This window comes from Westerdykella ornata (genome assembly GCF_010094085.1).
Source record: "Westerdykella ornata strain CBS 379.55 unplaced genomic scaffold EI97scaffold_19, whole genome shotgun sequence".
Lineage (NCBI taxonomy): Eukaryota > Fungi > Ascomycota > Dothideomycetes > Pleosporales > Sporormiaceae > Westerdykella > Westerdykella ornata.
This window is the reverse complement of record NW_022986869.1, coordinates 385069-398191: the sequence shown is the minus strand read 5'-3', so window position 1 is coordinate 398191 and position 13123 is coordinate 385069. Positions and strand designations below refer to the sequence as shown.

The window sequence follows — 13123 nt, the reverse complement described above, 5'->3', positions numbered from 1 at the left end:
TTGTTGGATTCATATCTCTGTATCCTTCAGACAACTACATCTATGGCAGACAAAGAGTCCTCTTTGAAGGCAGACAGAGGCTGAGATTGTGATTCCTGTAAGTGGTTGCAGTCTCGGAAAAGTCGCGCACCCATCTCAAGTCTCTCCGCTGTATTTCGTGAACGCATATACTGTGTACTGTTGGGCACAGCAGATCATCTTCATCCTCACGCTCACCACCCATCTGATTCCCACGCCGCATACCCCTCGGCCTGCTTACTTACAAACATAAACCTCCACGCTGCACCACGCTGCTCATCTGACCACAATCAAAGACCGCACCAGTCCTTCCTCAACCCTCATCCTTGGAGCCCGACAGCGTGCGGCTACCGCGGGGCGGCGCAGCTGATCGACCATGATTGAGATTGACCCTTTTAGCCTTCCCTGCCTCGCACAAAGCTTGACCTGCCGCTGGACCCTGATTTCCGACCTCCTTCGCACCTCTCTCACGATTACTACTACGGAGTACTACGAGGCTACATACTGTTAATAATAAGGCGGCTCTTGCCCTGCCGCCGCCAACGGAGCAAGCATCGACGCTCTCCGAACTGCACCTGGCATGCAGGTGCAGCGTTGCACGGACCGTGAACCCCCAACAAGGTGAACGCCTCTGCAACATGACATCTCACGTAGGCGCCGAGGGCAACCGATCGACTCAGCTACCAGATCATTTGTGGTCTGATTTACTACTACCGTTGTTACTGTCTGGACGTTTTCCTCCGTCTCGCAAGTGCCGAGAGATTTGGCGTCGAGATGCATCGTTCCTGCCCCCCACTGTTTTCCTGATATCACTGTTTCTCTATCAAGCAGGTGGGGCAGCACTTAGCGCCTTCAACTTTTAGCGTTAGCGAACGCCCGTGCTTAACCGGGGGCCCCGCTTGATCTGATGGGAGTGGTGCCCCTCAACACCACGTCCCCATCGTGTCCTCTTCATCCCCATCCTGTCATCTGAACGTTGGCACCGCCTCCAACCGACCCTATGTCTATCTTACCCTCCGACTGCGGCATCTTTTGCCTGATCACACTTGCCCTCCAGATACGCACCGTGCTGTCTCATACAGGTCTAGGCTAGCCTATTTCCCCCAACTTGTCTACCTGGCTTGCTCCGGCATTCCAAGGCTGTGGTTCCTTCACCGCCATCTCGATCAATTACTACGCGAGCAAGTCCAGCGCCTCTTGCCCCGCCGTCATGTTATGATGTGCGACCGTGGGAGAAAAGGCCACATCCCTGCAAACCATTGTTTATCTTACCAAAAGACCAACAGCGTTTTCGGTGCCGCTATCGGCCCAATCTATTTCCGACGCATCCTTACCATACTGTGTACTGTAGTATAACCCAACTACTCACCTCTGTGTACGAGCCGAAGGAATACAACTTCCCAACCCCAGCCGTAGAGGTGGCTTGACGAGCACGTGATGACTCAGCCTCCAGCTTATTTCAACCTCATCCTCTGCTTTCATTCCTCTTCAGCAATCCACATGCGAAATCAGGATTCAGGGTCCGACTCGAAAAACCACCGGAAGACGTGTCCATTCCTTCACGCCAAAGATCACCCTTCCCACTCCACATCAATCTTGGAAGGCAGTACTAACGTATGTAGGATTGGACACGATAGCATCCCGAGCTTTTCCGCAGTGCCCATCATCGACTATCTCGCCCGCTTCGCATGACTTCGTCCGCCTTGCTGACGATTATAGCTCCGGTCTATTCTCAGGGTACCGGCACATATCGTCTCGCTCGGCGTCCTTTCTTGTCAATCGGGACCCACAGTCAAGCCACCTGATGCGGCTCTAGTAACGCATTACCTGTATTCCTCTCCCCTACCACACCGCCAGACACAGTCTTCCTACTAGTGTGGCTGCCAGACCGCCAAAATCTGCCTCCCTAACCCTCCTTTGGCGCCTCACACCGCGCAGCTTCTCCGCCTCTGCGCGCCTCACTATTGCCCACCCCGCTGCCCGGGTGATCTGCCATTTCTAATAATTGCAAGATCTACAAGTACGGCCACAGCCAAGCTCCACGCCTCTGCCGCCGCGCATGCTAGATATGTATGCGCATGCTATGCGCTGGCGCCGGCTAGCCGGATGCCCGCTGAGATGGCGTGCTGGCTTTTTCGGCATATGCGAGCCGACATCATCGTGCAGGTTGACAGCTCGAGCGCACATGAGAGCACAGCCATATTCGTCGGAGCACTTTTGCAGAACCTGTATTGGTGGGTTGGAGCCAATGGGACCGGAGAGAATAGACGTCAGCCCTCCTTTTTGATATCATCTGGTTGGGCAGATTGCAGCATATTCTGCATCATGGTTATTGTTCATGCTCTCTAACTTAGGCCCATTAAGCGTAGCATATGGAGTGCATGCTTTGTAGCCATCAAAGAGGCAAGGGGAATGTATGGCGCGCAGCGGGTTCTTCTGGGCGGCAGTACATGTGCGCATCACATCCCAGGACCATTCAGGTGATAATAGGAGGATTGACGATGCACTGCCTGCTGCAATTGTAGGCCGCACTTCAAGCATAACTATCGGACGACTGGGAGGGGGCAGTGCAGAAAGTGCAGAGTGCAATTTGCATCCTGGACCTTTTACGGTGACACCCTGCTCTGCTGCCATGACAAGAGTATAGATAGGTAGGTAGAGTAAGTATGCATTTACATTGGTGATGCAGCTTGCAAATTCCACCGGTATATTGGCTTGTATACGAATCCTCCCTGACGCGTGCATCGAGTTGGTTACCTCTACTCTGTCTGGTCTGATCTGCTCTGCTCTGCCCTGCTTTGCACTAATGAGCACATATCCTCGCAAAGAAGATAAAAGAGCGGATGGGATGCAGCATGTAGACGCAGTCGTACCTCCGTCTAAGTCTTCTGCCATCCTTCTTATTTACCATCTACTATAGTCGCATCTAGCGGGCTAGCATCCACACATGCAGCATCTCACCCACAGCCGCACCACCGCGCCAATCGGACGGACAGATAGATTCCCATCTCTTTCTTGAGTTCCTCCTCCGGCTCTTTCTCTTGCTGCCTCGCAATAGAGAAAGCCCCTGCCCTGCCCTGCCCTCCCCTCCGTTGCATGTAAGAAATAACGACGAGGGTGACGAGTATACGTTCTATGGCTATAGTACATAGACTTTAAGACAAGATCCGAGATCCGATTCAACCTGCTTTTCCCTGGCTTTGTTTTTTCTGTTACAAAACGTTTATTTCCTTGTACTTCTCTGGTGCTCTGTAGTGCCGCTGCTGTAAAGGAAGTGCAGAGGGAGCGCTGGCGGGTGTGGAAGGGGCCGGCTTTTCGCATTCATGTACTGTCTCACGAGTTTGAAGCTCACAAGCTGAGATTTGTGGAATAAGGTCCAAGGAGCGCAGATAAAAAGGACGTTCAGATCAAAGTTTGACATAATATCAATTACTGAAGTAAAAATGCACTCGATTCCGCAGTGCTCGGAAAAAAAAAAGGCAGAGAAGTTGAATGGAATGGAATGCAAATCTTCTCATAGCGGGAAACCACCTTCTTCTATCTTTTTGCCTACGCGAGGGCCCTCCTGTCCGCACGTGATATTGTACACAATCATGCAAACGCAAGGCTAACTAACAAGAGAAGAGAGCTATATTGTCACATTTACTTGAGAGCCGCCTGGAGACTCTCGAGAACCTGATCACATCGGTTAGTAATTCTCAATTCCAGGGAAAACCGTGTACTGAACGCACCTCGAGCTCAATCTTGGCCTCGGCAATGTCCTGCTCGCTTCCGCTTCCGCTGGCAATCTTCTGCGCCTCGGCGATCTGGTTCCGCACGGCCTTCAACTTGTTAGTACCGAGAAGGAGAGAGACGCAGTCAGCAGCAGTGGGTGCCCACCTCGGCGCTGAAGTCCTCCAGAGGGTATGCCTCGACGGCGTTGATGCTGAGCTGGGAGCCGGGCTGGACAACGGCGAATCCACCAGAAACTATGTCCGAGTTAGCATCCGTATCCCCATGACGATATCCGTGCAGCCTTCATCTTGCTCCACTCTTCCCCCCCCTTTCTGGCACCCAATTCGCACTTCCCCCAAAACTCGAAATAGCACGTACGGAAGAATTGCTTGCTGCCACCGCTCTCCTCAATGATCTCCACGAGTCCGGGCTTCAGCTGCTCGATCGAGGGGACGTGGTTTGCCAAAACACCCATATCGCCGGTTTCCGCGGGGAGGTTCACCTGGACGCTACATCATTGCTCCATCAGCACTGGTCCTCAATAATGCCCGAAACTCTTCGCGTTCAAGGAATAATAAATGTTTGAAGTGTTCGTCGCTTGGCCTGGACAACGGGGTATCGGTAGGTAGAAAACGTACACATCCTGGGACTTGTAGATAGACTGCGCAACGTCTCGTTAGCACATTTCCAAATCCCAATTGCAAAATAACAAATCCCCAAATATCTCCCCAACCCCAATGGCGCACAGTTTCCAACGCACCTGATGCGGGAGGGCAAGCGACAGCTTGATCTTGTCGGACGCGACGTCGGCGTAGCCCCTGCGCTGGAGCGGGCGGGCAATGACGGCCGGTCGTACCGTGCGGAGGGCCGCGCGAGCGAGGCGGACGGAGCTCATGATGGAACTGGGCGGGGGAGGAGGATGACAATGGCTGAAGTAGATTCCAGGCTCGAATTGAAGATGTTGGACTGGACTTGCCGGCCGAAGTTCCTGAGGCTTGGCGCGGATCCGAGGTTGAGCCGATGGAGGGGACTAGTGCTATTTATATAGATGTTATGAGCATCTGCCTACAAGATTCATCGTCCGTATACATCCTGCACTATGTTACATCTCTTGAGGTTTGTAAAGCCCAAGTAATACTCCATATTATATGATATGTTCCCTTGATGGCTCTGGCGACTTTTCACTTCGGTGCCGCATGCCACCCAACCAACTCAGTTCCCATATCTTCAAAAGCACCCAAACACTACACTCTGGTTGCGAGAATGGGAAAAAGAAATGGGAATCCATACCGTATCTCATCCAAGGTCATATTGTTCCTCTTTCCTCCTTCCCTATCCTCGTTACGCACTAAGCGATTGTTCTCCATTCTCATTCAACTCTTTCTGCCCTCATTACTCCGTTCTCCTCCTGTCAATATGCCAACCCATCTCATTCCCATCCCTCTCACCCAACCCTTAACCAGCCAAACCCCGCACTCCCCACCACGCCACGGCCCAGGTCCACACAAACACCCCCACCAGCAAAAACGCCCCGACTGCAGGTGGCACCCTCTGCTCTACTCTTAATCTTCTCCCATGTCCCGTAATGAAGGGAGGTAGTAACGGTCCCTTTGCGGCTGCGAGCGGAGCTGATATCGTCCCATAATCCGGACTTACGCTTGCCTCTGGGTCATCGATGTCTTCAAGGATTTCAGCATCGAGCGCTCCGTAGTCGTCGGAGTCCGTGACGGATTCGGAGACCTCTGACGGGGACACAGGTCCGGCGGTGAGAGTAATGAGAGAAGCGGACTTTCGTGCTTCATGTCCTTGATGGTGTGGTGGTGGTTCGCGTTGAGCATGGAGTAGAAGTGCGGCTGGCGTCCCCGATTCTCGAGCAAGTTTCGAGGAAGGAATGTCGCATTCTTCGGTTTCGTCGAAGCCGCTGTCTTTGTGCTGGAGAGGGATAAGCGGAGGCGGTTGAATTGTGACCTGCAATGGAGTTACGGAGTTGTACTCTTGACAAGCCTAATACGAGTACTTCCACGCTATAGGAAAACGCATCTTGCCTGGCTGGGGAATACAAGAGAGCCATGTACGAGAAGTCGAGCAAACAGCAAAGAAATGATCCACTGAACGGAACCAAAATGCAAAGGACCATGACACATGAAACGTTGATATACCTCTGCCATATCTGACCGGCGTGCTCTTTTATGAGCTCAGCTTACAACAATCTGAGGACCGACCCTCTGCTGGGGAAATAGCTCGCCTCAAGTTGAGAAAGGCGGGGTTAGGTACTGTGCACCACATGTATATGTTGCTCGCACCGGGAAATGGTTCACGGCTGTCGACGGGTCAAAGACCCAAGGTGGCAGGTTGCTCATGCCTTGCTATCCGACGTCTTCTGTGTCTGTGTCCAGGAACGCCAAAAGAGGCTGTGTAAGATTCCGCTAACGATTTTCGGTATAGCATTAACTTCAACCAGTGTGGCTAGCTGGCTTCGGTTAGAGGGTGGTGGCAGGGGTGAATACAATCGTCGACAAGGATCGAAATCTGATCATCCCCACGTAGGTAAATGGAACCGTCAAAGTAGTTATATAGATTTATAGATAGCTGCGTACATTTCTTAAGTACCGCCTACTCGTTTTCAATCTCAAATATTAAGCCAATATGCCACTGAGTTTCTTCAAGCCTAGTACTTGAAATACCCAATATATCAGAGCTTATTGTCTGTAACCTCGATTGATAGTTCTCAGAAACTCGCACGAGATAAAGACTCGACGCGTGGAGCGCTCAGTTGGTGCTCTTGCAAAGCCTCCTCCATTGATGCATCCTGATACATCACAGTTGCATTGGGCGCCGCGAGCAACGGTACGGGCACCCCTGAAGAGGGAAGAGCACCGCCAGATACACCAGCAGGACCAGGACTAGTAAAGTCATGCGCAGCCTCTCGTATACCATTGTGACCGCCCCGTTTCGACAAGGCTGGCTGCATCGCTGGCACGTCTTGAGTCGAACTGCTGGCCTGATGATTCTCTATGCCTGAAGAACCATACGCTTGTAGGTGCTTTGACGCGCTATCCATAAGGCGATTGAAAGCTGCGACTTTATCTGCGTCTATCGGATCGGCTGGGTTATCTCCCGCCCTTAGATAACCCCCCTGTGCCAACCTCTGTGAGTTCCGACTGGCAATCACTGCGCGAATCCTCTGGATGACCTGATGGCTCTGCATCGGAATGAACGGGGCTGTTCCCTGGCTTTGCCCATTGGAGGAGCGTTTGTTCCTGGAGTCAGGCGTGGGAACAGAAGGGGAGGGTGCTGCATTCACCGTGCCGCGGCTGTCTGGCATGGGGTATGTGTCCATTGCCAACATTCTTGCGAGGCTCTGGCTTAGGGATTGCTTTTGCCTCGCCCATCTTTCCAGATAGTCCAACCAGGCCTGTACGAGTTCATTCTGCAACAACCGAAACGTTTCCAAGTCCTCCATTTCGCGAGCCACCCGAGCACGATGGATAAAGCTCTCTTTTCCTTGACGTGGCAGGCCCACCTCCGAAGGGGCCATTTTCAGGAACTGGGCATAGAAGTCTTTCAGCCCAATGAACATCGCATGGATGCGAGATTTCTCGATCACGGAGGTGTTCGCCTTTTGTGCGAGCGCGGTTTCCAACATAGCTTTGTATTCGTCAAAAGCTTTATTACCTGGCCCTACCAGCATCCGAGACTTGCTGAAGGCGCAATCGTGCAATGACAGGAGGTGTTGTTGAGCTACGAAACGCGAACTGGGGGTGGAGAAACCGGACAGGGCGTAGATGCCATGGAGGGTCGGTTTAAGGACGTTCCTTAACCTTTGGAGCGGCCCCAAGACACACCTCGCGTTTGTGAGCAGCTTGTCTTGAGTCCAGTCAAAGTCACAGAAGCATATGCGAATCTCCAGCCGCGAGAGATGTTCTGCTTTGCCGAGGATTCCCGAAACCGCCACAGCGACGTAATCTGGATTAAAAACGAATCAGTTGAGAAGCGGGAAGGGTGGCAGCCACTCCCTAATGGGTTGGTGGTTGGCTTACCTCGTACATCGTACAATTCCACTTCTTCGTCCCACCAGCCCGGTCCATGGAGTCTCAGTATATGGGGCGGCATATTCTCGACCAGAATGTCTAATTTGTAATTCTTAACGGCCTGGAAGTCAAAGCGATTGATGAATCGAAACTTGTGTGACTCTCCGTGCTTGTCTGCGACTTGAAGATGCGGTGAGCCGTCTGGGTTTGTTGGCTGTAGTAGTTGGAGGCCGCACATATACAGTCCATTCCGAATGTCAATGGCGAATGGCGCGGTGGAAAAGACCAGGCCCTTTACGTCTCTATATATTTCTCGGTTTACGAGGAACAGATTCAACATGGGCATATATGAATTGGATCGTACACCGCGGAAGGGGAGGGGCGGGGGTGAATTTCCGATAGGCTCGTCTGGAAGGAGGTAGCGAAATACCATCAGCCTCAATTCCGTCGGAAGCCTTAGAAAGTAACAGGGCATATTGATATCGGGGCATGAGGCATGGTCCGAACAGAGCTCAAGGTAGGGCGGAGTCCATCTGAACAGCCGACCGCATGGGACACCATCTGGCAGCATATGCTTGCATCTGCCAGCGAAGACTTGCTGATCGGTATGGTTGGAGCAGGTCGGAAGGTATTTGAGGGCTGACTTCTCGAAGATTTGGGTTTGGCGTCGACTGAAGGGTTGTTTACACCGAGTAAAGGACCCTTTGTTGTACCCCGAACATCGCCTCAGGAAGCCCTCTGGGTCTTGTGTGTTTTCGGCAGACTTCGGACTCGTGTCCTCGGACTTGATGGTGGATACGGTGAACATTGCGGGTCAGGAGCCAGACTACATCAGGACGTTGAATGGCGAGGCTGCGACGAAGGGAGCTATGTACGGGATACCGTAGCAATATATCGTAAATAGGAATTTGGAGCTGCAACATGCGCCAGGCAGTAAGATCCGACACGCACACGGCAGTGCAGAAGCGAGTTGGCAGGTCAGTACGAATCGAAGGAATGAGGGAAATAAAGAAGCCCACAGCGAGGCCAGGCAGTGTGATGGTGAAATGGATAGAAATGGAACTCTCAGCAGCCAGCTGGGCACACGGCTGAGATAAATAAAGGCGGCCTCTTGTAGTTCTCTCCCACATGTCCAATAATAACAGAGTTCCACAAGAGTCCACTGGCTGGCTGCCTGCAGCTCAGCCGAGACTGCGAGCAAACAGCTCCCATGTGTCGCGCTTAGGAGCCACGGCGAGCAAATTGGGAAGAGCGCATTACCTATTGCTGCACACCGAAGTACTTTGCCAGCAATGTACTAATGAACACCGACCGATCACATCGAATATTGTATGGAATCCGCTTTCGCACGACCTTTGGGAGATCAATCTACAAGACCCGCCTTGGAAAAACTCATAAGCCAACTGTTGGATCCCTGCATTGTTCCGGTAACAGTGAAATCAGTCCAGTCGGACGGCATCTTGTAAACTACGCAAAATCCGGATCCGCATCGTCGTGCTACCTACAGCTCGCTGTAGACTTGCAAGCTTGGGATGGCAGACTCGGGGACCTCGGGAGATGGCAGACCAGGAGGCGCCAATTAGGGGCTAACTGTTTCTGGTAATTTACAGAAAGTCTCCAGCACTCTAGCTTTCCAATTGCAACCACCTCTCCAGTAACACCCAACATCACCAAACCGTACTCCACACATTGGCGTCCTCATTGATGGCCATGGATTGTCAAGCGATATTACGGCAGCTACTCCGGCCACCATCCTCCTATCGGGCATTGCTCCAACCATCGCCCCGGCCGCACGCTTGCTTCACGCTCGCCCATCACCATCACCGGTACCTCTCAATACCACGAGTGATCACACCGTCATTTTGGGCTTCCCTCATCCCCAAACCGCTCCGCCGAAACGCGCCCGTCGCAGCCCCGAGCGCCGCACCGAAAGGCCGACAACCCAATCCCGCTGCACCATTCATAGTCCTCAGCCTGCTGGTCGGATCGCAGGCCATTCAGATCCTATGGTTAAAGAGGGAAAGGAATCATTACATGCGGAGAGCCGAGGCCAAGATGGATGTCCTGAGGGAGGTGATTGAGAAGGTGCAAAACGGGGAGGATGTGGACGTGGAGAAGGAACTCGGGACGGGGAATGCGCAAGCGGAACAGGAGTGGAAAGAAGTGCTCAAGGATATAGAGAATGAGGAGGTTCTGTTTCGAAGTAAGAAGAGGAGGAGAGCGTTGAGGGCGGCAGAGGCGGAGAAAGAAAAGCAGGACCCGGAACTCGCGGCGCAGGGGAAAGGGACGACGGAAGCGCCAACACTTGAAGAGGATGGACCAGTGAAGGTGGAGACATATAACGGTGCAAGGTTTTACTGAGCAGTTTGCTCACATGGTGTAATACTGTGTACGTATCCCCAACGAAGCTGATGGGGAATCAATATGATGCATGCTGGCTGTAAGATAGTTGTTGACGAACGGGATACCCAGCCTAACAGAGCAATTATTCTTTCTTCTCGACGCGTTTCAAAACTTGGATACCCTCAAATAGTCCCCAGTCCCTGCTCGATTACCGTTCACCCAGTGTCATTAACACGCACTTGATTTGACTGGTCTGTTCTCATACTTGTGCCGTAGGGTGATGGGGAACGGTGGCCAGCTATCGGAAAGACCCTGTGGAGTTTTGCGAGATATACGCTTCTTTCCCGACCCTCTTATACGGCTTATGGAACTGCGGTACTACCTCGAGAGAGAAGTGCTGGACGTTGGTAATCATAGGGCGCTCTAAATCACAGTACCCGAAATACCAGATGAAGGCAACAAAGCAGACAGCATAGCCCGGACCCCAGGGAAGCCGTGCATTCTCGTCCAGTTGCATGAAACCCCCGTTGAGCTTCATTGACAACGGGCTGAGATTTCGAACGGCCGCGAGATGTAGAGGGGCTAGCGGAGCATGCTGGTCGTCCACTTAAGACTTGAGGAAGATGTAAGAGGCCGATTCGGGAGCCCACCTGCATGACCCGCATAGGCATCGAGAACCACCAGAAGGCCCCGGTGTACCAGCATGAAACGATGGCTTTGCGTCTCCCTACTGCACTCGTCGTCCTTGCGCTTTGTCTCAGTTTATGTCGGCTTTTGAAGAGTATAGCAACAAATAGCGTTGGTAGTGCATATCCTTTTCTATATAACTTATATTTCAGATATATGAATAACATGTAGTACGCGCTCTTCTGTTAGTTGCTGTTGACAAGTGAGGCAGCGCAACAAATAGTCATCAGCACGTTTGGATACCTAGGTATCTATCTTGTGAGGTAAGAAAAGGCAAAATTCGCATGCTTGAACTTTCCCTACCACCACCGAAGAGCAACAAAAAAAGCAAAACGAAAGAGGGACTAGGAATTGAACCTAAGCCGATTCGAACGGCTAACCTTCTGGACATCCCAAGAGAGACTGGAATCAGACGCGCTACCGTTGCGCCATAGGTCCTTCTTTCTCCATTGTTGACTAATCAACTTTCTAAACTTTATGTATAAAGAATTCTACAACATGCGACGTCTTTTGCGATATTAGCGACGGTGGAGGAAGTGAGGGCGCAGAGATGGTTAGATGAGGTTGCAAATTGATTGTGGGGCGGGGCGGTTGGAAGACTGGTTGCATAATGCCGGTTCGGTCCGTTTAGGACTAGGGCTGGTGTCCAATAAGGAAGTTGTGTAGAGATGAACGTCTGAGTTTCTTCTACCTCGCATGCGACTATTAATCTGAGCGGATGCGGTTACGAAATTAGGCTACCAACCCATAGAAAATATTAAGTCCATACATTGTTGAATATACAAACGACAAGAGTGTAAAATTCGCAGCATGAAACGCAGCGAAACTCAAAGAGAATGAATGGGCTACGAGTGCTAATCAAGCTTTAACATATAGGTACACCGGATTCCCCTTTCTATGACATCTATAGATATCTAGCTCACCTCTTCCACTACAACTACAAACCCCTCGCCCCCTTCCAAGCTTGCCACACTCCCCAACAATGGGCCGCCGCCCCGAGCACAACACAGACATGGAAAATCTGATGACTGCTCCCCCAGACATCGCACTTCCCTCTGCGTACCGCCTTCTCCGGCCAGCGACTAACAAAGAACCATGCTCCTACCCCATACCATAGCCCCTCAAGCAACCACCACATAACCCCTCGATTCCAAAACGCTTCACTGAACCCGTAATACAGGCACCCGTGAACGACCGGTGCAAGGCCAGACAGAGCCGTGAAGATGAAGGCCGAGGTGCGGTGAGCGCGGTAAACGGGTCCTTGGAGCCGGGGATGCAGGACGAGGAAGCAGGTTACTCCCAGCAGAGAGAAAATCATGCCCCAGTACAGATTTCTGTGGAACGGCGAATCGTAGAATCCGACATAGATTCCCGATACGAAACTCGCAAGGATCAAGCACAAGATGCCCGTGTAGTCCAGGAGTAAACAACTCGCAGACACGAGCGGAGAATGGTTCATCAGCGTGTGGTACGTGGTCGATAGGCCCAACGTTATAAGTGCAACCATGGGCGTCAGTCCCAACATGATCCGATCAGTCCACGGCGCGGTAATCTCTAGCCGCGAGATATTGAGCTGCAGGTACGGGAGGGTCAGGGCAAGACCGACTGTGGGACCGAGGTGCGTGTAAATGTTGACGGTTTCGTTGTGCATGTACGTGAGGCTGTGGATGCAGGCAGCATAGCTGTGCGAGACCGGGCGGTACGCTGTGCGGATGTAGGGATTATCTTGGTACCATTTTGGGAGGGCTTCAAAGTCACAGAGGCGGGGTGGGCTTGCGCCGTCGTCGATGTGATCCTTCTGTTCTTTTTCGTCTCCGGGAGTTCTGCGAAAGAGAAGGTGTGGTTTCCTTAGAATCAGGCCTAGCAGAGCCAGAGGTGCCATTGTGGAGTCGTCGCAATACAGATAGATATCGAAATATTATGGATATAGCAACTCAGTACACACCATCTGCGTCGTCAGGTTGGATACGCGCGATGTTGGGGAGAAGTAGCGACATGAAAGCGAAGCAGGAGCGGCAGAACCGTGGATAGGGCTGCGCCAGTGAAAATGTCGCGGGAGGGAGGTGAGGTCGTTATCAAGGTCTGCTTACGATGGATCAACAGCCGCCGAATGAGGCAATCCGATCATATTGCGCCGGGGACCCCAAAAAATAGAGGGATGCGATGGCGTTCCGCGGGTCTTTTGTTATAGCTTACTGTGGGGCGGTTCGATGTTGAGTGGTGGGAGATGCATGAAGAAAACGATGGAAAATGAGCGATTTCCCACGGTGAGGGAATTGTTCGGGTACAGATTAATTAGTATGCATTCTTATCTAAGCAGGGGACTGGCT

The 13123-nt window shown here is 52.1% G+C and overlaps 7 protein-coding genes and 1 non-coding gene across 8 annotated transcripts; 1 reads left to right on the top strand and 7 right to left on the bottom strand.

Annotated features, from left to right (window-relative positions):
• Positions 1-210: 210 nt before the first annotated feature.
• On the bottom strand, positions 211-757 carry EI97DRAFT_103562 (uncharacterized protein). The gene has a single exon (XM_033792904.1). The coding sequence runs from the start codon at positions 656-658 to the stop codon at positions 332-334; it is 327 nt and encodes a 108-aa protein (XP_033652133.1). The 5' UTR covers positions 659-757; the 3' UTR covers positions 211-331.
• Positions 758-2008: 1251 nt separating this feature from the next.
• EI97DRAFT_103178 (uncharacterized protein) lies at positions 2009-3077 on the bottom strand. The gene has a single exon (XM_033792902.1). It carries the CDS (start codon positions 2911-2913, stop codon positions 2308-2310), a length of 606 nt encoding a protein of 201 aa, XP_033652132.1. The 5' UTR covers positions 2914-3077; the 3' UTR covers positions 2009-2307.
• Positions 3078-3421: 344 nt separating this feature from the next.
• EI97DRAFT_402208 (epsilon subunit of F1F0-ATP synthase N-terminal domain-containing protein) lies at positions 3422-4764 on the bottom strand. The gene is made up of 6 exons (XM_033796482.1): positions 4493-4764; positions 4371-4393; positions 4111-4241; positions 3898-3986; positions 3750-3839; positions 3422-3693 (listed from the first exon to the last, which is right to left on the bottom strand). Exons 1-6 carry the CDS (start codon positions 4625-4627, stop codon positions 3661-3663), a joined length of 501 nt encoding a protein of 166 aa, XP_033652131.1. The 5' UTR covers positions 4628-4764; the 3' UTR covers positions 3422-3660.
• Positions 4756-6031, bottom strand: EI97DRAFT_435126 (uncharacterized protein). The gene is made up of 2 exons (XM_033798793.1): positions 5892-6031; positions 4756-5700 (listed from the first exon to the last, which is right to left on the bottom strand). The coding sequence occupies exons 1-2, from the start codon at positions 5898-5900 to the stop codon at positions 5188-5190; spliced, it is 522 nt and encodes a 173-aa protein (XP_033652130.1). The 5' UTR covers positions 5901-6031; the 3' UTR covers positions 4756-5187.
• A 393-nt stretch (positions 6032-6424) lies between these two features.
• Positions 6425-8731, bottom strand: EI97DRAFT_103138 (uncharacterized protein). The gene is made up of 2 exons (XM_033792901.1): positions 7773-8731; positions 6425-7698 (listed from the first exon to the last, which is right to left on the bottom strand). The coding sequence occupies exons 1-2, from the start codon at positions 8569-8571 to the stop codon at positions 6461-6463; spliced, it is 2037 nt and encodes a 678-aa protein (XP_033652129.1). The 5' UTR covers positions 8572-8731; the 3' UTR covers positions 6425-6460.
• Positions 8732-9581: 850 nt separating this feature from the next.
• EI97DRAFT_353780 (uncharacterized protein) lies at positions 9582-10124 on the top strand (the record flags this gene model as incomplete). Its single annotated transcript, XM_033794874.1, has 1 exon — positions 9582-10124. A coding segment is annotated over one exon (543 nt), but the record flags the coding sequence as incomplete, so codon positions are not given.
• Positions 10125-11145: 1021 nt separating this feature from the next.
• EI97DRAFT_t73 lies at positions 11146-11231 on the bottom strand. Its single transcript has one exon. It is a non-coding gene; the product is annotated as a tRNA-Trp (tRNA).
• A 236-nt stretch (positions 11232-11467) lies between these two features.
• On the bottom strand, positions 11468-12975 carry EI97DRAFT_103116 (HlyIII-domain-containing protein). Its single transcript, XM_033792900.1, has one exon. The coding sequence runs from the start codon at positions 12673-12675 to the stop codon at positions 11731-11733; it is 945 nt and encodes a 314-aa protein (XP_033652127.1). The 5' UTR covers positions 12676-12975; the 3' UTR covers positions 11468-11730.
• Between the last annotated feature and the right edge of the window lie 148 nt (positions 12976-13123).